Raw genomic sequence first — 23943 nt, forward strand, 5'->3', positions numbered from 1 at the left:
GATGGGGGCCCAAATCCACTTTGAGCCAGAAGGGCCCAAGACAACTGATTCCCAAAACAGGCCAATATCTATCCTGACTGTCACCTTAGAAGATGAGTACCGACTCCATCAAGAGCAAAAGCCCCCCGATCAGGGAATTGACTCTTGGCTCCAGCGTTTCCCTGAAGCGTGGGCAGAAACTGGGGGCTTGGGGCTAGCTAAACATCGACCTGCCATATTTGTGGAAGTTAAGCCAGGGACGGACCCCGTTCGGGTTCGGCAATATCCTATGCCCCTGGAGGCAAGAGAAGGAATTACGCCCCATATCCGCCGACTCCTAGACCAGGGAGTCCTACGGGCTTGCCACTCATCCTGGAATACTCCACTGTTACCTGTTCGTAAACCCAACAGTACGGACTACAGGCCAGTACAGGATTTAAGAGAAGTTAATAAAAGGGTCATGGACATACATCCCACTGTGCCCAATCCATACACCCTTCTGAGTGCCTTACATCCCAAAAAACAGTGGTATACCGTTCTTGATCTAAAAGACGCTTTCTTCAGCCTTCCTCTGGCTCCCAAAAGTCAAGAACTCTTTGCATTTCAATGGACGGATCCTGAGAGGGGCATCAATGGTCAGCTAACATGGACCAGACTGCCACAAGGGTTCAAGAACTCGCCAACTCTGTTCGATGAAGCCCTTCATGAAGATCTGGGTGAGTACCGGCGGCAACACCCTGAAATAACTCTTTTGCAATATGTTGATGATCTCTTAATAGCGGCCAGGTCCCCGGAAACTTGTGTTCGAGGGACTGAGGACCTCCTGAAGACTCTGGGGGAGCTAGGCTACCGAGCCTCAGCAACAAAGGCTCAGATCTGCAAGTCGGAGGTAACTTATCTGGGGTACCTATTAAAAGGGGGGCAACGCTGGCTAACCAAAGCCCGAAAGGAAACAGTCCTACGCATCCCTAGACCCCAGTCAACACGGCAAGTGAGAGAATTCCTGGGGTCGGCAGGGTTCTGTAGGTTATGGATACCCGGATTTGCTGAGTTAGCCAAGCCCCTATACCAGGCAACAAAGGAACGGCAGCCCTTCAATTGGACGGAAGAGGCTGAGCTGGCCTTTCAGCAAATCAAAACTGCCTTGTTATCAGCCCCCGCGCTGGGGCTCCCTGATGTCTCCAAACCCTTCCACTTATACGTGGATGAAAGTAAGGGTGTTGCAAAAGCCGTGTTAACACAGTACCTAGGCCCCTGGCAGAGGCCAGTTGCCTATTTGTCAAAAAAATTAGATTCAGTGGCTGCTGGCTGGCCACCCTGCCTCCGGATAATCGCGGCGACCGCCCTAATGGTCCGAGACGCTGATAAACTTATCATGGGGCAAGAGTTGCGCGTTATAACCCCGCATGCCATTGAAGGCGTCCTCCGGCAGCCGCCGGACCGATGGATGAGTAACGCCCGGCTCACCCACTATCAAGGACTGCTGTTAAACCCCCTCAGAATAACTTTTCTGCCCCCAACCTCTTTAAACCCTGCTTCACTGCTGCCAAATCCAGACTTGGACGCCCCGTCCCATGAGTGCACTGAGATACTGGCTCAGGTGCATGGGGTGCGGGAGGACCTGCAAGATCGTCCGCTCCCCGACACAGAACTCACCTGGTTCACTGATGGCAGCAGCTATGTCCACCAAGGCCAGCGGTATGCAGGAGCGGCTGTAACGTCAGAGACTGAGGTAATCTGGGCGGAACCCTTGCCTCCAGGGACATCGGCCCAAAGAGCTGAACTGATAGCCCTTACACAGGCCCTCACCCTAGGGGCAGAGAAAAAACTAACAGTATACACGGATAGCCGCTATGCTTTCGCTACTGCGCACATACATGGGGCCATCTACAGAGAAAGGGGACTATTAACAGCCGAAGGCAAAGAAATAAAAAACAAGCAAGAGATCCTAGCTCTATTAACTGCTTTGTGGAAACCAAAGAAATTGGCTATTGTACATTGCCCTGGGCATCAGAAACCAACTACGCCAATTGCTCGAGGCAACTTCTTAGCCGACCAAACCGCAAGGAGCATAGCAAAAGCTCCCAGTCAGCTCCTCGCGCTCCAGCTCCCCGATCCTGGCCCGCGAAATTTGCCATGTTTTCCCGACTATACCGAACAGGATCGCGAATGGATGAACACGCTTCCACTAAAACAGGTTAAAAATGGGTGGTGGACTGATATAAATGACCAAACCATCCTACCAGAAAAATTAGGACGGCAGGTGTTGGAACACATCCACCGGACAACCCACCTGGGTGCCCGGCGAATGATGGACTTAATCAGGCACGCCAAGTTTAGAATCAGGCGCATAGCTGAACTGGCCAGCGATGTCACAACAAATTGCAAAGCCTGCCAACTAAACAACGCTTGCCCCCAAACCCAGACCACCACAGGAATTAGGTGTAGAGGAACTAGGCCTGGTATCTATTGGGAAATAGACTTTACTGAGATAAAGCCTGGAAAATATGGGTATCAGTACTTACTTGTCTTTGTAGATACTTTTTCAGGATGGACAGAAGCGTTCCCAACTAAGAGAGAAACTGCTCAGGTTGTAGCAAAGAAAATTTTGGAAGAAATCCTCCCCAGGTATGGCTTTCCCGTCCAAATAGGGTCAGACAATGGACCAGCCTTCGTTGGTAAGGTAAGTCAGGATTTGGCTTCCATTCTGGGGGCAAATTGGAAATTACATTGTGCTTATAGGCCCCAAAGCTCAGGACAGGTAGAAAGGATGAATCGGACTCTGAAGGAGACCTTAACTAAATTGACCATGGAGACTGGCGCTAATTGGGTAGTACTTCTCCCCTACGCTCTGTTCCGGGCCCGAAATACCCCTTACAGACTAGGCCTCACACCATATGAAATCATGTATGGCAGACCCCCACCCCTGGTCCCCAGTCTAAAAGATGACTTACTCAAACCTGAAACTGAAAATGTCTCTGAGCTCCTGTTCTCCTTACAAGCCTTACAGAAAATTCACCAGGAAATTTGGCCCAGACTACGAGAACTGTACGAGGCAGGACCTCCGCCGACGCCTCATCCGTTCCAGCCGGGAGACTGGGTCCTAGTCAAGCGCCACCGGCAAGAAACTCTTCAACCCAGGTGGAAAGGACCACTGCAAGTACTCCTGACTACTCCCACCGCTCTCAAAGTAGAAGGCATCGCTTCGTGGATCCACTACACACACGTCAAACCAGTGGACCCAACATCCGACCTTCTCGAGCCGTCTGGAGCACCGGTTACATGGACTGTAGACAAAGCTAAGAACAATCCCTTAAAGCTAACCCTGCGCCGTCATCCCCATAGCCGTAACCATGTCTAGCTTACCTATGCTTTTATGCCTTATGCATCTGACTCTCCTCACTGCTGCGCCGTCTAATCCCTATGTCTGGAGGTTCTGGCTCTATGAAAACAAAACTCACCCCGGGGAAACCCCCCAAGCGGGTAAACTGCTAGCTAGCACAGACTGCCCCCCCTCAGGGTGTAATACTATAGTTTACCTCAATTTCACTAGGTTCCAGATTGCCCAACCAGCAACACCCATGATCTGTTTTGAATATGATCAAACTGAATATAATTGTAAAAATTATTGGTGGCACCAGAGTGCAGGTTGCCCATATAGCTACTGTAAGACGCACTCTGTCCGATACTGGAGAGAACGACAAGGGTGGTATTTTTACAAAACTGAGTCTCCCGTCACTTACACTTGGATAATTAGAGACCCATGGGACTCTCGGTGGACAACCCCACAACATGGGGGAGTATATTACTCATCAACTAGTACCTGGCCCAGTAGCCATTTATATCTGTGGAGAAGTCTAGTCCAGATTCAACCCTTAATCCACACACAAATCCACAGGCAAGAAACCAAGTTATCACAAGACTTGCAGCCCTTCTCCTGGCTAACTCTATTACGGGAAGGGCTAGCATTCGCCAACCTCACTGGTTTAGGCGACCTGTCCTCTTGCTTTATGTGTGCAACCCTAGGAAGACCACCATTAACGGCTGTTCCTCTATCCTCCCCTCCCACAAACTATACAGGTTTTAACTCATCGATAGTCACGATACCCGATGTAGCCCTGTACCGTGACCCATACCAAGAGAAATACCCCTATTGTTATTCGGCATTTAGCAACAGCCTCTGCAACCAATCGGCTACATACCCTAATAGTCCCATATATGCTCCCCCTGGTGTGTTCTTCTGGTGTAATATGACTCTGTTAAAAACTCTGTCCAAAAGCATCTCTGACGGACAGTTGTGTATCCCTGTTACCCTAGTTCCCCGACTGACACTGCTAACCCCGGCAGAGTTCATAGGCTGGGCAGGGACCGCCCCAACTAAAACTGCGCGACATAGACGAGCAGTTTTTCTACCACTAATTGCCGGAATATCCTTAACCACCTCTGTCGTCGCAGCGGGGTTAGCAGGAGGGGCCCTACAACACTCCATGATAGAAAACGACAAGCTGTTACAACAATTCTCTGTTGCTATGGAAGACTCCGCCTATTCCCTAGCCTCCCTTCAGCGGCAGCTCACCTCCCTAGCACAGGTCACCCTTCAAAACCGCAGAGCCTTAGACTTACTCACGGCTGAGAAAGGAGGTACCTGTATGTTCCTCAAAGAAGAATGCTGTTTCTATATAAATGAGTCAGGGTTAGTTGAGGAAAGAGTCCAACGCCTACACGAACTAAGCTTAGAAATGAAAAAGCAACAATTCACTACAGCCGCTAACAATTGGTGGAGCTCTTCAATGTTTTCCCTTCTGGCACCCCTTTTAGGCCCCCTAATGTCTTTACTACTTCTATTCACTATAGGCCCCTGTGTGGTAAATAAAATTTTACAATTTGTCAGAGAAAGGTTTGATACCATCCAACTAATGGTCCTCCGTAGCCATCACCAGCCTCTCCTGCACCCAGAAAGTGAGGCTATATTATAAGACTCTGGAAATCCAAGATTGGACATCCAGTTACTTATGAGAAGGGAGAAATGAAAGGACACAAAGATAGATGTGTACCCGCCCCCCACCCGCTACACCCTTGTTCTGCTCTCTAATCTTTGCACGTACCAGAGGCTTCGTAAGTTCTGTAAGTACATGTTTCTCTTTCTGAGGCCAGGTCACAAGGAATGTTTAAGTAAGATAGCCAGGTCACAAGGTGTGTTTAAGCAAGATAGCCATAAACTGGTCGTGCAACCTGATGCAATATAATTAACTGCCTTTGTGTAAAACTGCTCTTCCGCCTCAAGGGTTGTACTGAAATATCAGAAATGGCGGGAACCAATCATAGTTTGCCAAATCGCTTTGTTCAAACTCCAGCCAATCATACCTCCAATTTGTATAATGATTCTATGCCTACTTTCCTTAGACTATATAACATTGTTCGGAGCTCAGTAGGGGAGCTCTCCTGCCCGTCTCGTTTCACGAGCAAGTGAGAGCTCCAGGTTCGAACCTGTAATAAAGATCCTTGCTGCTTAGCTTTGACTCTGGACTCTGGTGGTCTTCTTCGGGGAATAAACGGTCTGGGCATAACAACACCACCCTTCTAATGTGGCATTCAAGGACTTTCACAGTCTCCCACAACCCAACGTTTTTCACCTCCACCCTGATCTTCTTCCGTTGCCCCTGCCCTCAGCTTGTTTCTCTGAGTCCCCCACATATTTCCACACCTCTGTGTCCCTTCTGCCCAGGACACCAACAGTGTCCTCTGTTCCAAAGGTTCCTTCTTCTATTTCCAGACACAGCTCAAATGTCCCCACCTCGCTGGAACGTGCCCTGGCCTTCTCTCCCTCTGCACAGCAAAACCCATCACTCTGCGCTCCTAGACATAGCACAGGCAACCCTGTCCCCGTGTTGTGTTAAACTGAATACATCTAGCACATTCCCCAAAGCACAAGCTTCCCAAAGGCAGGGATGAGCTATTATTCATCTTTATAGCCTCAGACCCTGGCACCACACGTGGAACAGAAGAGAGACACGATGAACTGCTTCCAAAGAGAAAACACAGTGAAGTTGATAAGAAAAAAATAATTTAAAATAAATTTTCACTTTACACACTCCCTTTCTGCCATAAATCTAAAGCTGCAGTAAAATCCAGATGCTTACTCTCTTTAAGCCCTGAACTTTTTGCCACAGGATATTTTAGGATATTTGCCTAGCAGTCTGCATATGCAAACATCTCCCAAGGAAAAACACGAGTTGACACTAATTCACTTTAGCTGCTAATTTACATTACACTGGCCTGAAAATCCTTCTATTTATTTAATGCCTGGAGTACTCGTCTTTCATTCACAAAGCTCAAAAGAAGATGAACAGACTCCTCTACAGCTTTTCAAATATTTTCCAGGGAGGCTAAACAAAACAAAGGACATTTCGCTAGAAAGGCATGTTTTTGTTTAAATGAGTACTAAGTTAGCATTAGAGGTAAAGCCAAGGACATTATGCAGTGACATGTTTAGATTCAGCGTCTCCAGAGGAAAAAAAAATAGAAAACAATCTCCTCGCTCTTCATTTGTAATAAAATGTAAACCCGTCTTCAGTGGACGGCAGACGTCTCCTTTTGTGGGGCTGGTCTCACGGCTAGGGGTGTGTGTCACGCTCACCAGGCAACATTCGCCGTCTCATAAATTCTCCTCCGAGTTTCCAGAGACAAAGGAATCTCCGTGTATTTTCTCACCTCAGCTCTGAGTGCCTCAGCCAAGGAAGGATATCTCCACGGATTTTTGGTGGCCGCTGAAAAGGTTCCCCAAACCTATTTTCAGCATTTGCTTTCAGAGCATCAGTGAGGCCCTCTTTGCTCCCAGCTCTGATAGGTACTGTCAGGCCTCTGAGCCCAAGCCAAGCCATCACATCCCCGTGACTTGCACGTACATATGCCCAGATGGCCTAGAGTAACTGAAGAATCACAGCTGCCCTGCCCCGCCTTAGCTGATGACATTCCACCACAAAAGAAGTGAAAATGGCCAGTCCTTGCCTTAAGCGATGACATTATCTTGTGAAATTCCTTTTCCTAGCTCATCCTGGCTCAAAAAGCTCCCCCACTGAGCACCTTGTGACCCCCGACTCCTGCCCGCCAGAGAACCCCCCTTTGACGTAATTTTCCTTTACCTACCCAAATCCTATAAAACAGCCCCACCCTTATCTCCCTTCACTGACTCTCTTTTCCGACTCAGCCCACCTGCTCCCAGGTGATTAAAAAGCTTTATTGCTCACACAAAGCCTGTTTGGTGGTCTCTTCATACAGACGCGCATGACAAGTACCTGATCAGGTCTCCCATCAGTCAGAAGGTAGATGGCCTGTGTTTCTTTATCAGCAAAAGCAGTTTTCAGGGCACTCAGGGTGTTTGTGGAACTTCCAATCTACGGAAAAAAGAGATACCAACTACACACGTGAATCCCAAAAAAGAACTCACAAACAAGTATTCATTTTCTGCTTCCAAAAAAGAAGAAAAAGTACTTGTGAGATGAAAGATAAATTAAAATTACACTGAGATAACAATTTAACCCCAGTGATTCCAAGAAACATATCCCAAGGTGTGCCTAAAAATCTCTATCCAGGCAGTCCAAGAACTGCTAGAAGCCAGGACTATGGATTTCCTGTCTTGACGACAGAGTTCTTAATGCAATTTTATTTTCTTGTGTTTCTACATGAGATGGTAACTCAGTTACTGCTCACTCGTCTGTCAACAGAGCTTAAACATGCAGCCTAAATACACTGTGGCATCGTATCGGTTTCAAACCAGGATTTATTCAGGATACCCAATACTTGGTAAACGTGAGCGTGTTATCATTAGCAATCTAACAATGTACATGTGGACATATCTAACATTACTTGACAAGTTCTGGTGAAATGTATATCTACTTTCAAGTGCATGAACCCACCTGTTATTAGGTCTTACATGAATGCATGGTATTGAATGAGGCACTTTAAATGTTCTGCTCTACATATGATGGGAATAACCAGACATATATCTGTTATACCATCATATAACAGTCAAAATCAGAATCAGTGAAAAGGAATACGTTATGGCCCATTCTTTCTCCTACATATAACATCAACCATAACACCATCTACAACCCCTTTTTTTTTTTTTTTGAGACAGAGTCTCAGAGCTCTGTTGCCCAGGCTGGAATGCAGTGGGGCCATCTCGGCTCACTGCAACCTCCACCTCCTGGGTTCAAGCAACTCTCCTGCCTCAGCCTCCTGAGTAGCTGGGACTATAGGTGTGCACCACCACACCCAGCTAATTTTTTTTTTTTTTTTTGGCAGAGATGAGGTTTCACCATGTCCAACTCCTGACCTCAAGTGATCTGCCTGCCTTGGCCTCCTAAAGTGCTGGGATTACAAGCGTGAACTGCCACACCTGGCCCACAACTCTTCATGTATAAAAAAGAATAGGTAAAAATACACACATTGTGTGTCAAGAGAAATTAATGAAAAATTTTTAGCAATCTCTCAAATCACAGTAAACACTTAAAAATTAGAAAATCTCTTAAACAGTTCATCAATGTAGAAAGGAATGGACTTTTAGATAAATATTAATATACTGGAATGTACTCTCCTTAATATGCAAAAATGATCCTTACCAAGGGACCATCAGTAGAGATACAGGACTGTGAATTGTCTAAAAGCCTCCTTCAACCCCCCCTCATCTCAGTTCCGTTGTATCACTCCAGCTTCAGTTGTAAGCAAGAAAACCAACTGTGGTTGATTCGAGCAGGAAGGAATTTATGATAAAGGACATCAGGACGGCTTACAGCACCACCAATGGATAGGATAACCTGGGTTGGGACCTCTCACCAGAAATGAGGCCCCCAATCCTGCTGCAGGGCTGCCTGGTGGGGGCCCCGCTGCAGTCCCACTGCAGAGTGCTGGACGCTGTGGCTTTCCTCGCTGGCACTGGGAGTATCGACAAGAGATGGACCAGAGCTCACTGCCACTGCCACCCCAGGAGCTGCATCAGTCTGCATCTGCCACCACTGCCAAGGTTCTCTCTGCTGGACCCGCCATCTGGAGTCACAATCTCTCAAGTCAAAGCCTAGGGGGTTATTCTGACTGATGGTGCCTGGGTCACATTACTCACACTCTAGCTAAAGCAAGGCCAGACCCTTCAACTTCCATAGGTGAACAGACTCTGCCCCCACCCCAGGAATCAGGATAAGAAGGGAGCAGAGACTGACAGCCTAAGGAATGACAAAGATCCAGCACACATCCAGCCCCCACTCCACCCAAGGCATCTCAAGCCTCACCGTATACCATGGGCACTCTCCCATTAAGACTTTCTCAGCCATGATGGGGAACCCCATGCCCTGACCCATCCAGCTGCTCTTACCTAAGGCTCCTTCATTGGCTTTACTCCCTTTCATTTCAATAGACAGAAGTACCATGTGCCAGGCATTTTGATAGATCTGGGACATAACTTACAAAACCAGACCAAATTCTGTGCCTTGAAGGGGGTTCACGGGATGGTGTTGGATGCCTAGAAAATGATGACCTAACACTGTGCCAAAAGCAGTAAAAGTTCATGCCCAGTGTAGGATGTGTCTTACTCTAGCTGGGTGAGCTGCTAAATACATCTTCTGGGGGAGATGGCAGGGAAGACTCTTAAAGGACGAGTAGGATAGGCGGGAAGCCACAGAAAGGATGGTGCACGCTCCAGACTCCTTTCCTGTTCAGGATTCAGCAAGTAATTCCATAATTGTAAAGCCCATAGGAAGAGAGAGGTCAGGAAAACGATGGTGGTAACGTCAATCATAAAACAACATCTACTGAGTACTGACTAGGCGAAGGGCTTATTTTTCCTGTATTTTTAGTCTGTGGTCTGCTCCCCATCCCAGAAGGTCACCCAGCAACAGCAGGCAGCCCAGGGACATGCCTTCCACCCCTGCAGACAGCACCAAACAGGAATTGAGGGGAGCCTCAGCAGCACAAGACGGCTCAGGGAAGGAGACTGTCACTGCAACGAAAGCCCACAGAAGTAACCCAGAGAAAACATGCTACACCCAAACACAGTGACTGTGCCGAATAAACACACATACATGGAAATAAACTCTTCTAACATAATAACCAAGTAGTCTAAGATATAATTTAAAAATCACTCATTACACCAAGAACCATAAATATCACATTTGAATGAGAAAAGCAACCCACTGATGCCAATACCAATAGAGCCTCAGAAATCCCTGGAACAATGAGGAAGAGCTAATAGCATTCATACCATTAGAGCTTCAGAAAAAAGAGGGGAAAGAGTGTGGGGCTTAAAAAGCATTTAATAAGTAATGACTGAAAAAAAAAAACAAAACAAATTTTGGCTGGGCGCAGTGGCTCACACCTGTAATCCCAGCACTTTGGGAGGCCAAGGCGGGCAGATCATGAGGTCAGGAGATCGAGACCATCCTGGCTAACACGGTGAAACCCCGTCTCTACTAAAAATACAAAAAATTAGCTGGGCGTGGTGGCAGGCACCTGTGGTCCCAGCTACTCGGGAGGCTGAGGCAGGAGAATGGCATGAACCCGGGAGGTGGAACTTGCAGTGAGCCGAGATTACATCCCTGCACTCCAGCCTGGGTGACAGAGTGAGACTCCATCTCAAAAAAAAAAAAAAAAAAAAAAAAAAGTTTGGTTAAAGATACAGAAACTACAATTTAAGAAGCTAAGCAAATCCTAAACAGGATAAAACCAAAGAAAGCCACACCAAGACACATTGTATTTAAATTTCTGAAACTAAAAACAAAGAAAAATCCTAAAATAGCTGAAGAGAAATAACACATTACCTATAAAAGAGCACCAATTCAAATGCCAGCAGTTTCTCATCTGAAACTATAGAGACCAGAGGAAGGGGCACCACAGTTTTCAAGTGCTGAAAGAAAATAACCACCAGTCATGAATCATCTATCTGGTGAAAATATCCTCAAGGGTTGAAGGAGAAGGAAAACGAGGCGAATTTATTACTGGGAGACCTACCCTTAAAGAAGGGTTCATGAAAGCTTTCCATATAGAAAAAGAACAAGAAAAGAAGAAAGTCTGGACTTTCAGAAAAAAGAACAATGGAATGAGGAAATAGAAAAGTAAGCATAATAGATAATCCTTAACACCGTGGATTTCTTTAGTTACGTTTTATGATTGAAGCAAAAGTTTAGCACCATCTAAGACAGCATATAATGCATGCAAAGGAAATACTTCAATTATACATTTTAAATGGTGAGTGTAAAGGGACCTAAATAGAAGTAAGGTTGGTACACTTAAGTTGAAGTAGCAAACCACCAATAGGCTGTGATAAGTTATATCACGATAGGCTGTGGTGAGTTATATATGATAGGCTGTGATACGTTATATCACTAAAGGCTGTGATGAGTTATACCGCGATAGGCTGTGATACGTTGTATCATGATAGGCTGTGATGAGTTACGTCACGATAGGCTGTGATATGTTATATCGTGATAGGCTGCGATGGGTTATATTGTGGTGGGCTGTGATAGGCTGCATCACGATAGGCTGCGATATATCACTATAGGCTGTGATAAATTATATCACAATGGGCTGTGATAAGTTACATATATGTATAAGGAAATATACAGAACTATTAAGAAAATTATACAAAGCAATACACTCAAAAACAGTATAAATAAATCAAAATGAAACACCAAAAAATGCTCAAATAACCCATAGGAAGGCAAGACAAAAGAGAAAAATGAGAAACAGAGGAAACACACGAAAATAATAAATAAAACGAGACACTTAATCCTTAAATATGAATAATTACTTTACATACAAATGACCCACATATACCAATTACATGACAGAGATTGAAGAGTAAACAAAAGCATGACCCGATTTATGCTGTCTACAGGAAACTCACTTCAGGCATAACAACACAGACAGGTTAAAGGTAAAAGGATGGACAAAACATTATTATGCAAACATTTATTTTTAAAAAGCAGAAATAACTATATTAATATTACATAAAGTAGACTTTAACAGAAAGAAAATTTACTAAGGACAAAAAGGGGCATTATGATGATAAAATTCTCAATCCACCAAGAAGACAACAACCCTAAATGTGTATACCTCAAACAACAGAGCTTCAAAATACATGAAGCAAAATTTGATGGAGATGAAAAGAAAAATAGAGAAATCTATTTTATCTACTTTATAATAGAGTTGTAATAGATAGAATAGGTAGAGTCTTATGGTTGGGGTCTTCAATACACCATTCTTTTTGTTCTGAGGGGTGCACATTTTATTGGAAACCTTAAATAGTCTTCAGATAGAACATGTTTTCAATCAAGGTTCTCCTGTGGCTTACACAGAAACCTGAAGTTTTTTGGATTAGGGGAAGGAGAGGGACAGTACAGCAGATGAGTGCTTAGTTTGCCAAAAAGACCCCTCACAATAAGTGCTCTTCAGCCAGCGTATCAGCTTTCGTCAAAACTTCTTCAATGGGTTCCATCACTGAAGGCCTGTTCCTGTTCTGAGAGATGGTCATGTTCACGTACCAAAATCTGCTGGAATCCTTTAATGGTCTCCTCCTTCAGGAGTACTGACTTCCCCATATGACCTGTGATGACCTCAGCAACCTGGAATGGCTGAGACAAGAAATGTTGTATTTTCCACATTCAAGACACAGTCAACTTGTCTTCCTCAGAAAGTTAATCCATACCCAGTATGACAATAATGTCTGGAGGGATTTGTAGCCATGCAGAATCTTTTGCACCCCACGGGCAACATTATAACGCTCATTGCCAACAATGTTGGGATCCATGATGTGAGAGATGGAGTCCAGAGGATCCACATGTAGACAGATGCCCAGCTCAGTGATAGCATGGGGCAGCACAGTGGTGGCATCCCAATGAGCAAAGAAAGGCAAGGGCAGGGGCAGTCGAGTCATCAGCAGGTACATAGCCTGTACAGAAGTGATAGATCCCCTCATGGTAGTGGCAATCCTTTCCCCACATCATACCCACCATGTCAGTGGCCAGGGTAGGCTGATAGCCCACAGCAGAAGGGATTCTGCCCAATAAGGCAGACACCCTTGAGCCAGCCTCGATGAAGTGAAAGACATTATCAATAAACAGGAGTACATCTTGAACTTCTTGGTCTCTGAAGTATTCAGCCACAGTCAGTCCAGTCAGAGCTACCTGGGCATGAGTAGCAGGTGGTTCATTCATTTGACCACACATCAGCACTATCTTGGAGGTAACCTCTTTTAAGTTGACAACACCACACTCAGTCATTTCATAATATAAGTCATTGCCCTCACAGGTCCTCTCAAAAATACCAGCAAACCCAGAGTTAACACCATGGGCTTCGGCAACATTGTTGATTAACTCCATGATGGGTACGATCTTGTCAACTCCAACACCACTAAAAAGCCCAATTTTGCCACTCTTGGCTAGGGAGCTAGCAGATCCACAACTTTGATACTAGTCACCAGAATTTCTTGCTCAACACTCATTTCCATGAACTCAGGAGCCTCAGCATAAATGGGAGCAAACTGTTTTATTTTGATGGGACCTCTTTCATCAATAGGCTCTCCGATGATGTTCATGATTCTGCTCAAAATCTCAGGACCAACAGGACTTTTGATTGGTGCACCAGAGTCCAGGACTTTCTGGTCTCTAAACAAGCCTTCTGTACCATCCATAGCATAATCCTTACTGTGCTCTCACCCAAATGCTGGGCCACCGTGAAAACCAGCCTGGTCTCCCTGCCTTGTACTTGCTGGGCATTCAGAAGAGATGGAAATCCCTCATCAAAATGGACATCCACCACTGCACCAATGATCACCACAATACACCCAGTGGCGGTGCCTGTCTTCAGCAAAGGTGATGTTTGTGCCACATAGTTCCTGGTAGACTGGATTGCTGCCAGAGTGACCCATGGCAAGACCTGAGCTTGGGGTAGCAACACTGAAGGGCTGAGTTCCTCCTGCAAGGCCCTGGAGGCTGAGGCAGCAGACACATGACCCATAGAACTCAACAAGGTAGAATTTGGGTGGAGACTGTGTTACCCAATACCCCACTCTTAATGATTGACAGAACAACTAACCAATCAGCAAGGATGGAGAGGAATTGAACAACACCATCAACTAACCAGATCTAATTGAGATTTATAGAATACTCCACCCAACAAAAGACTACACATTCTTTTCAAACATTGGACATTTGCATAAATAGACCATATCTTGAGTCACAGAACAACATTTAACAAATTTAAAAGATGTAAAATCATATAGAGTATGTCCTCTGACTATAGTGGGATCAAAATAGAAATCAATAACAGAAAGACAACATGAAAATTTCCACAAACATTTCGAAATTTTAAAACATGCTTTGAATAATTCATGGTCCAAAAGTGAAATCACAAAGAAAATTAAAAATTAAATAGTACTGAACGAAAATTAAGTTGTTTTGCTTAAAATCTGTGCAGTTCTGGCAGGAAAATTTATGGTACTAAAAGCTTACTTACAATAACATAAAAATATCCCAAAACTATAATTTATGTTCCTACCTCAAGAACCTAGAAAAATAAACTCAAGAGCAAAATAAACTCAAAGCAGGCAGAAAGAAGTAAATAATAAAGAACATAAATTAATAAAATTCAAATAGCAAAACAATAGAGAAAATTGATAAAACAAAAGGCTGATTGTTAAAAAGAATCAATAAAATTGACAAACTTCTAGCAAGATTTGCAAGATAAAGAGAAAAGACACATATTACCAACATCAAGTATAAAACAGGGCCTATTACAACATCTCTTGCAGTCACTGACAGAACAATAAGAGAATATTATGAAAAACTTTATGCTCATAAATTCAACAGTTTAGAAAAAATTGAACACTTTTTCAAAAACCACAAACTACCAAAACTCAAGATGAAACCAACAACCTGAATAGTTCCATGCCTATTAAAGAAATTGAATTCATAATTAAAAAGCCCCTGAAAAGAAATATCTGGGTCCATATGGTTGCAATAGAGAATTGATTGATTGATTGATTGATTGATTGACTGATTGTTTGAGACAGAGTCTCGCTCTGTCACCCAGGCTGGAGTGCAGTGGTGCCATCTCGGCTCACTGCAGCCTCTGCTTCTGAGTTCAAGCAATTCTCCTGCCCCAGCCTCCCGAGAAGCTGGGATTACAGGCACCTGTCACCATGCCTGGCTAGTTTTTGTATGTTTAGTAGGGATGGGATTTTGCCATGTTGGCCTGGTTGGTCTTGAACTCCTGACTTCAGGTGATCCTGCCTGCCTTGGCCTCCCAAAGTGCTGGGATTACAGGCGTGAGCCACCATGCCTGGCCACACTAGAGAATTTTATCAAACATTCAAAGGAGAATTAACACAAGTTTTACACAATGCACTCCAGAAAACAGAAGGGGAAGGAATACTTCCCAACTCACTCTAGGAGGCCAGTATTACACTGATACGCAAAGCAGACAAAGACAGCACACACATTAAAAGCCTACAGACCAACATCTCTCATGAACCTAGACACAAAGGTTCTCAACAAATATTAGCAAATTTAATCCAACAACATGTAAAATGCATAATACATACTGACCAAGTGGGATTCTATGTAGTCAGAGTTGGTTCAGAATTGGGAAAAAAAAATCATATGAGCATATTAATTTGCACAGAAAAGGATTTGGCAAATGCAACCTTCATTCAGTATAAAAATTCAGTACATTAGGAATAGAATGAAACTTTCTCAATCTCTTAAAGAGCATGTATGAAAAGCTTGCAGCTAATATCATATTTAATGGGAGAAGACTGAATTCTTGCCCTTTATAATTGGGAAAAAGGCAAGTATGTCTGCTCTCAACATACCTATTCAATGTAGTACTGGAAGTTCTATCTGCTGCAATAAGGCAAAGGAATAAGTCATAGAGGTTGGAAAAAACAAAAACAAAAACAAAAACAAATACTACTGTCTATTTGCAGACTACCCAATTATCTACACAGAAAATCCTGAGGATTACAGTTGTCCCTTAGTATCTGTGGGGGATTGGTTCCAGGGTCCACCCCCAACCCCATGGACACCAAAATTTGAGGATGCACAAGTCTCATATAAAACGGCATAGTATTCGCACATAACCTACACAATCCTCATGTATACTTTAAATAATCTCCAGATTACCTATGTTAGCTAACAAAATGTAAATGCTATATAAGTAGTTGTTATATTGTATCTTTTAAGTTTTGTGGTTTTTTATTGTTTTATTGTTATGATTTTTATCATTTATTTTTGCCAAATATTTTCTTTTTATTTTTCTTTTTTTTTTTTTCCTTTTTTTTTGAGACGGAGTCTCGCTCTGTCGCCCAGGCTGGAGTGCAGTGGCGCGATCTTGGCTCAGTGCAAGCTCCGCCTCCCGAGTTCACGCCATTCTCCTGCCTCAGCCTCCCGAGTAGCTGGGACTACAGGCGCCCGCCACCTCGCCCGGCTAGTTTTTATTCGTATTTTTAGTAGAGACGGGGTTTCACCGTGTTAGCCAGGATGGTCTCGATCTCCTGAAACTCGTGATCTGCCCGTCTCAGCCTCCCAAAGTGCTGGGATTACAGGTTTGAGCCACCGCACCCGGCTTATTTTTGCCAAATATTTTCAACCCATAGTTGGTTGAATCCACAGATACAGAACTTGCAGATATGGAGGGCTAACCATACACAAAAAACAAAAAGGAAAATAGTAAGTAAGCCTACTCTAAGGTCAAAAGATGCGAAGTCCACACACGCAAAACAACTGTGTTTCTACACACTGACAACAAATAAGTGAAAACCAAAATAAAAAGTGCAATACCACTTACAATTGCTCCAAAAAAGTACAATACTTAGTATATACTTAAACAGGTACAAGAGCTGTATGCTGAAATTATAAAATTCTGATGAAAGAAATGAAAGATCTAAATACTCAGAGAGACATACTGTATTCATGGAATAGACGAATTAACACAATAAAGATGCCAATTCTTCCTAATTGGATCTATAGATTTAATGCAATTTCTATCCAAATGTCAGCAAGGTTTTCAATAAGCATAAAGAAGTTTGTTTTCAATTTTTATATTGAAAATAAAGGCCCAAGAATAGCCAAAACAACTCTAAAAAACAAACGTAAAGTAGGAGTAGTTGTTCTTGAACTTAAAACTCAGTATACAGCTATAGCTGTCAAGAAAGTGTGGTCCTAATGGAGACATTAACACATATAACAATAGAACAGAATAGGGAACCCATTCAAAGACCTGCAGACATATTCAATTGATTCTTGGCAAATGAGCAAAAACAATTCAATAGAGGAGGAATAGCCTTTTCAATAAATGGCGTCACAGAAATTGCACATTCACAGGCAAAAAATAAATAAACTAGCCGGGCATGGTGGCTTATGCCTATAATCCTAGCGCTTTGGGAGGCCAAGGCGGGCAGATCACAAGGTCAGGAAATCGAGAACATCTTGGCCAACATGGCAAAACCCTGTCTCTGCTAAAAATACAAAAATTAGCCTGGCATGGTGGCACATGTCTGTAGTCCCAGCTACACTGGAGGCTGAGGCAGGAGAATCGCTTGAACCTGGGAGGCGGAGGTTGCAGTGAGCCGACATTATGCCACTGCACTCCAGCCTGGGCGACAGGAGCGAAACTCCATTGCAAAAAGAATAAATAAATAAACCTCAACCTAGATCTCACACCTTATACAAACGTTAATTCAAAACAGATCATAGACTTAACCATCAAACAAAATTATAAAACTTCCAGAAAAAGGGACATGGGGAAAACATCTTCAGGACCTAAGTAAGGTTAGGCAGAGTCTTTAGAACTGACATGTTGAACTGAACAAAAATAGTTATAAAATGTAATTGGCATCTTCATTGTGTTAATTCGCCTATTCCATGAATACAGTATGTCTCTCCGAGTATTTAGATCTTTGATTTCTTTCATCAGAATTTTATAATTTCAGCATACGGCTCTTGTACCTGTTTAAGTATATACTAAGTATTGTAATTTTTTGGAGCAAAAATAGTTATAAAATGTAAAATGTGTAAAATGTATAGCTAAAGCAGTAGCTGGGGGTGGTATTTATACCATTAAATTCTTAGATCTAAGAAATGGAGATTTAATTAAAAAAACAAAGCAAGTAGGAGGACAAAAATAATAAAGATAGCAGGAATCAATACAATTTAAAACATTTGTTAAAAATTAGAAAATCAAAGAAACAAAAAGTTGGTTTCTCGAAAAAATTAACAAAATTGAGAGAAAAATAAAAAAAGCTCTTCAAACTAACCAAGAAAAAAAGGCAGTAGACAAAAATTACCAATATCAAACATCACCACAGATCTCACAAACATTAAGGAAATGATAAGGGAATGCTGTGAACAATTCTACACCCATAAGTTCAACCCCATGGAAGAAACAGACTGCTTCCTTCTAAGAAACAAACGACCAAAACTAACTCACAGAGGGACAGATCATCTGAATAGTCCTGTATCTATTAAAGAAATTGAATTCATAGTTTAAAACTTCTAACAAAAAAGGAGGCCCAGATGGTTTCGTTGGTAAATTCTACCGAACTGTTAAGGAAAAATCATATCAATTCTGTACAATCTCTTTTAGAAAAAAAGAAGATGGAATATTTTCTAACCCGTAGTATGAGGCCAGCATTTCCTGATACTAAAATTAGACAAAAATTTCTAAGAAAAGAATCTACAGACCAATATTCCTCATGAATGTAGACAAAACAATCCTCAACAAGCTAGGTTAGCGGATTTAATGCAGAATATATTCAATCTATAATACATCATGATCAAGTGGAGATAATCCCAGAATGCAAAGCCCATTCAATATTCAAAAACAGATCAATGTAGTTCACCATATTAACATATTAACAGACAACAGATCTGCCAAGTCCAACTTGAAAACTTGGCTTTATCAAAATTAAAAGCTCAATAGATGCAGAAAACACATTTCACAAAATCCAATATTTGTTTATGGTAACAATCCTCAAAAAAACAAGAATAGAAGGGAAATTGGTTAACAAGATAAATCACATCTACAAAAAAACACAAAAAGAAACCAAAAAACAAAACAAAACAAAACAAAACAAAACAAAAAATCCTCACAGCTAGAAAAGTTATTTAATAGTGAAAGATTTAATATTTCCCCTCTAAGATCAGGACAAGGCAAGTACGTTCTCTCATCACTCCTGTTAAACATCATACTGAAAGTCCTAGCCAGCGCATTAAGGCAAGAGAAAGAAATAAACACTATATGGGTTGGATAGGAAAAAATAAAATCATCTCTGTTCATATATAACGTCACTGGAAATCTCAAATAATCTACAACAAAGTTCCTAGAACAGGTAAGTAAGATTAGCAAGGTCAAAAGAAATAAGGTCAGTATACAAAAATCAACTGTAATAAAGAATTAAAATTTATAATTTAAAAAGTACTATTTACGGCCGGGTGCAGCGGCTCTCGCCTGTAATCCCAGCACTTTGGGAGACCGAGGCAGGCAGATCACGAGGTCAGGAGATCGAGACCATCCTGGCTAACACGGTGAAACCCCATCTCTATGAAAAATACAAAAAATTAGCCCGGCGAGGTGGCAGCCGCTTGTAGTCCCAGCTACTCGGGAGGCTGAGGCAGGAGGATGGTGTGAACCCGGGAGGCGGAGCTTGCAGTGAGCCGAGATTGCACCACTGCACGCCAGCCTGGGTGACAGAGTGAGACTCTGTCTCAAAAAAAAAAAAAAAAAAAAAAAAAGAAAAAGAAAAAGCAAAAGTAAAAGAAAAAAAAAGTACTATTTACAATAGTAACAAAAAAGACCCAAATAAATTTAGAGGTACACAGTGTTAGATGTCAATTCTCTTGAATCTGATCTATGGACTTGGACTTAAGGCAATCTCAATAAAAATCCTAGTGTACTGTTTTGTAGATTTCAACAACTGATTCAGAAATTTACAAGGCAGGTCAAAGGAACTATATAACAGCCAAAAAAAATCAAAGGGAAATACAAAGCTAGAGGATTCAGGTTAGCTGATTTCAAAACTCAGTATAAAGTCGCAATAATAAAGACAGTGTGATGTTGGTAGAAGTACAGACACCTATTAATAGTCCAATGAAACAAAAATAGACCCACACAGATATAGTCAAATGATTTTTGACAAGAAGCAATGGTAATTCCAGAAGGAGAGACAACTTAGACAAACGGTGCTGAATCCTGCCTCACACCTTATAAAAAAAGAACTCAAAATGTACCCTATTCTTAAATATAGAATGTAAAACCATTACATTTGAGGACGAAAACAGGAGAAAATCTGCATGACTTGGATTTAGCCATATGTTTAGCTATGGGACTAAAAGCACAATCCGTAAAGAAAACTTGGCAACTTGGACTTAATGAAAATTAAAAACTTATGCACAGTGAAAAACTCTATTAAGGGAATGAAAAGCCATAGATTGGGAGAAAATAGTTGCAAATTGTAAGTCTGATAAAGTTCTTATATCCAGAAACTCAATTTTTTTTTTTGTTTGTTTGTTTTGTTTTTTTTTCTGAGACGAAGTCTCGTTCTGTCGCCCAGGCTGGAGTGCATGGAGTGCAATGGCGTGATCTCGGCTCCCTGCAAGCTCCACCTCCCGGGTTCATGCCATTCTCCTGCCTCAGCCTCCCAAGTAGCTACAGGGACTACAGGCACCCACCAGCACACCCGGCTAATTTTTTTTGTATTTTTAATAGAGACAGGGTTTCACCATGTTGGCCAGGATGGTCTCGAACTCCTGACCTCATGATCCGCCTGCCTCGGCCTCCCACAGTGCTGGGATTACAGGCATGGGCCACTGCACCTGGCCCGAGGAAACTCAATCTTAAGAAAACAAACAACCCAATTAAAAAATGGGCAAAATATCTGAACAGATACTTCACCAAAGAAGACATACATACAGATGGCTAATAAGCATGAAAAGATGAGTGTTAAGTAAATGCAATTAAAACTACAATAGGATACCACGAGACATCTTTCAGCCATATTAGAATGTCTAAAATAAAACAACCTGACAACATCAAAAGCTGGAGAGGATGTAAAGTGATTGTAACTCTCATATATCGCTGATGGGAATGCAGAACGGTACAGCCACAGTGGGAAACAGTTTGGCAGTTTCTTATAAAGTTAAACATACGCTTAGCATACTGGCCAGCAATCTCACTTCTAGATATTTATTTATATTCAAATGAAGTGAAAACTTATTGTTGGAAACCATTTCCCATGGGTCCCATATATTTCTACATATCTTGCAACAGACATGCTGTCTGCTCTGGTTTATCGTTTCAAGATGTAGATATGGGGAACAGCCTTGGAAAACAGAAATACTGTCTCTCTTCAAAGCAAAGAGTAGGCATGCTTATTGTCTGGTATAAAGGTAACACCTAACTCTGGAGTGAAGGGCCGGCATGCTCACAGTCCATTATAGAAGATTTGGTTTTCTTAAGTCCAGGGCCCCCTCCTTTAACACCACGTAATGTACAAGCAAGTGTCGCCTGGTCCTCATTGTTTTCACCCTGCGGGAATTGGGGCTCAGGGAGCAGGTGCAAGAAAATGCTGCTGCTCTGGCTACTGCTTTTGCTGTGGGTAATAAAGTCATTTGTCTCTGACCCAAAAGCCTTGGTGTTCTCCCGGAAGCCACGTTAGTTTGCAAGTAAGGTAAAATTTCAGACTCTTCACCGTTCTCGACACCTTTTCACACAAAAACCTGTAGGCAAATATTTATCACAGCTTTATGTATGAAACCCCAAACAGGAAACAACACAGATAATCTTCAACAAGGAATGGGTAAACAAACAGTTTTACATCCATACTCATCAATAAAGCACTACTCGTTAATAAAAACACTACTTATCAATAAAAGGGAATAAAGTCTTGATTCATGAAATAAGTTGAACTTATAAGAACTGATAAAGTTCTTATATCCAGAAAGTCAATCTTGTTTTTTTCTTTCTTTTTTTTTTTTGAGATGGAGTCTCGCTCTGTCACCCAGGCTGGAGTGCAGTGGTGCAATCTCGGCTCACTGCAAGCTCCACCTCCTGGATTCACGCCATTCTCCTGCCTCAGCCTCCCGAGTAGCTGGGACTACAGGCGCCCGCCAACATACCTGGCTAATTTTTATTTGTAATTTTAGTAGAGACAGGATTTCATCATGTTAGCCACAATGGTCTTGATCTCTTGACCTGGTGATCCGCCTGCCTCAGCCTCCCAAAGTGCTGGGATTACAGGCATGGGTCAAGTGTATTAAGTGAAAGAAGCTAGAACCCAAAAGTTCTATTGTATGATTTTGTTTATATGACATTCTGGAAAAGGAAAAGCTATAAAGACAGAGAAACAGAGCAGTGGTTGCCAGGAGGGAGGGGGAGTTGGTGACAAAGGGGCATATGTGGACATTTTGGGAGTGATAGAACAGTTCCTTTTGGTATTGTGGTAGAGATACATGACTCCATGCATTTATCAAAATCCATGAACTATCACCAAAAAAAGTGTAGGTTTTTTTACTGTATGCAAATTAAAATAAGATTCAACTAGGATGTGGAGGAAACCAAGGTGAAATGCAGACTAACTGAGCCAATGAGTCTAACTGGGTCGCTAATGAGTGACATAAGCACGCTAAAGAGATTGGGTAAGAAAGTTACCTGACTTCACAGCTCTGGAAGACAGTTTTTTGAACGGATACTGTAAAGTTAAAGTGGAAAAAAAAAGCTGTATACAAACACTATAGCTGATAAATTTGTTTCTCGTAGAGTATGAACTAGCAATACGGAACCTATACGTACAGTAGGGTTGAAAATATAAGTAAATATGTTATAGGTAATGAGAATCAGGTTTCTTCTGGTTGAAGATGCAAATAGTTTCATTACAAATGAACCCTGGGCTCTGGGTTGGAATTAGAGATATCAGTATGAATGTATGATTTGTTTGCTTATTTAATATAAATACAGAGTGATATACAGATAAATAAACATAGATGTTTGTGGATACATGGAGTAGATATAGAAATATATATTTAATAGATATGATCATATATATCTATATATTATATAGATATTTTCTATGTCTACATATTTCTGTCTCTGTCCACTGAGAGGGCCTAAAAGCAGTGATACAATCCAGTAGCAGTAACCACCCCCGGGTGTCCAGATCTTGGCTTCTAAATACCATTCTGTAATAAGAGAAACCAAGGTTCCTTGGAGTAGTGGTAGATTTCAGGGCTGGGGCTGGGAAAATATAAGATTATCATAAAACATCTTATAGTGACAGAAAGTCAAGAAATGCTAAAGGGGGAAAAAAGGTGGATGCATATTTAAATATTTAGAAGCAGCATAAAAGAATTCCCAATGGCCAAAGTAACAAAATTTTAGTAACAAAATAAGTAACGATAGTATTAGATTATAACTCCAAGAATAAAATAAATTTCCATGAGTCCACATTGAAATAAATATATAAATGAGTAAGTAAAAGGGGGAAAGGGAAATCTTTTCCTTATAGAATAATTCCAATATAGAAATGTAAAACGAACAGAGGAAATATAAAATCACCTCAGCTCAGTAATAATTGTTGTAAGGATGATCCAACATTGAGTGCTAAAATTGTGGGCAAAAACTTAAGGAACAAACGATACTTGCAGAGCCTCAGAGCATCTCCTCCAAAACTTTTATTATTTACAAAGGGAAAAAAAAGGTAACTTTTTGGGAGAAACCTGGCAGATGTCACCTTAACCAAATGATCAAAGTAAACATTGCTGGTCATAGAGCGTATCGGCATCATGCGTGCTTTCAGGTGATCCACTGGGAAGAATATCGCCTCCCCAAAATCCATAACCCAATCTAATAATGAGAAAACATCAGGCAAAATCAAACTGTAGGACATTCTACAGAAGAATCTGAATAGTACTCTTCAAAAGTGTC

The 23943-nt window shown here is 42.1% G+C and overlaps 1 protein-coding gene and 1 pseudogene across 3 annotated transcripts in view; both read right to left on the reverse strand.

Moving 5' to 3' along the window:
- The window catches only part of LOC105490064 (von Willebrand factor A domain containing 3B), a 248703-nt gene that overhangs the window by 107130 nt on the left and 117630 nt on the right, over nucleotides 1-23943 (reverse strand). For all 3 annotated transcript variants that reach the window (XR_011612122.1, XM_071077305.1, XM_071077304.1), the window contains exon 13: nucleotides 7275-7373. Coding sequence is in view for 2 of the 3 variants with exons in the window: in XM_071077305.1 (XP_070933406.1) it covers nucleotides 7275-7373 (99 nt within the window). In the remaining variant the exon portion in view is untranslated. The remainder of the gene's footprint in view (nucleotides 1-7274; nucleotides 7374-23943) is intronic.
- Nucleotides 10616-14667, reverse strand: LOC105490062 (ATP synthase subunit beta, mitochondrial pseudogene; annotated as a pseudogene).

This window comes from Macaca nemestrina, chromosome 13 (assembly GCF_043159975.1).
Source record: "Macaca nemestrina isolate mMacNem1 chromosome 13, mMacNem.hap1, whole genome shotgun sequence".
NCBI lineage: Eukaryota > Metazoa > Chordata > Mammalia > Primates > Cercopithecidae > Macaca > Macaca nemestrina.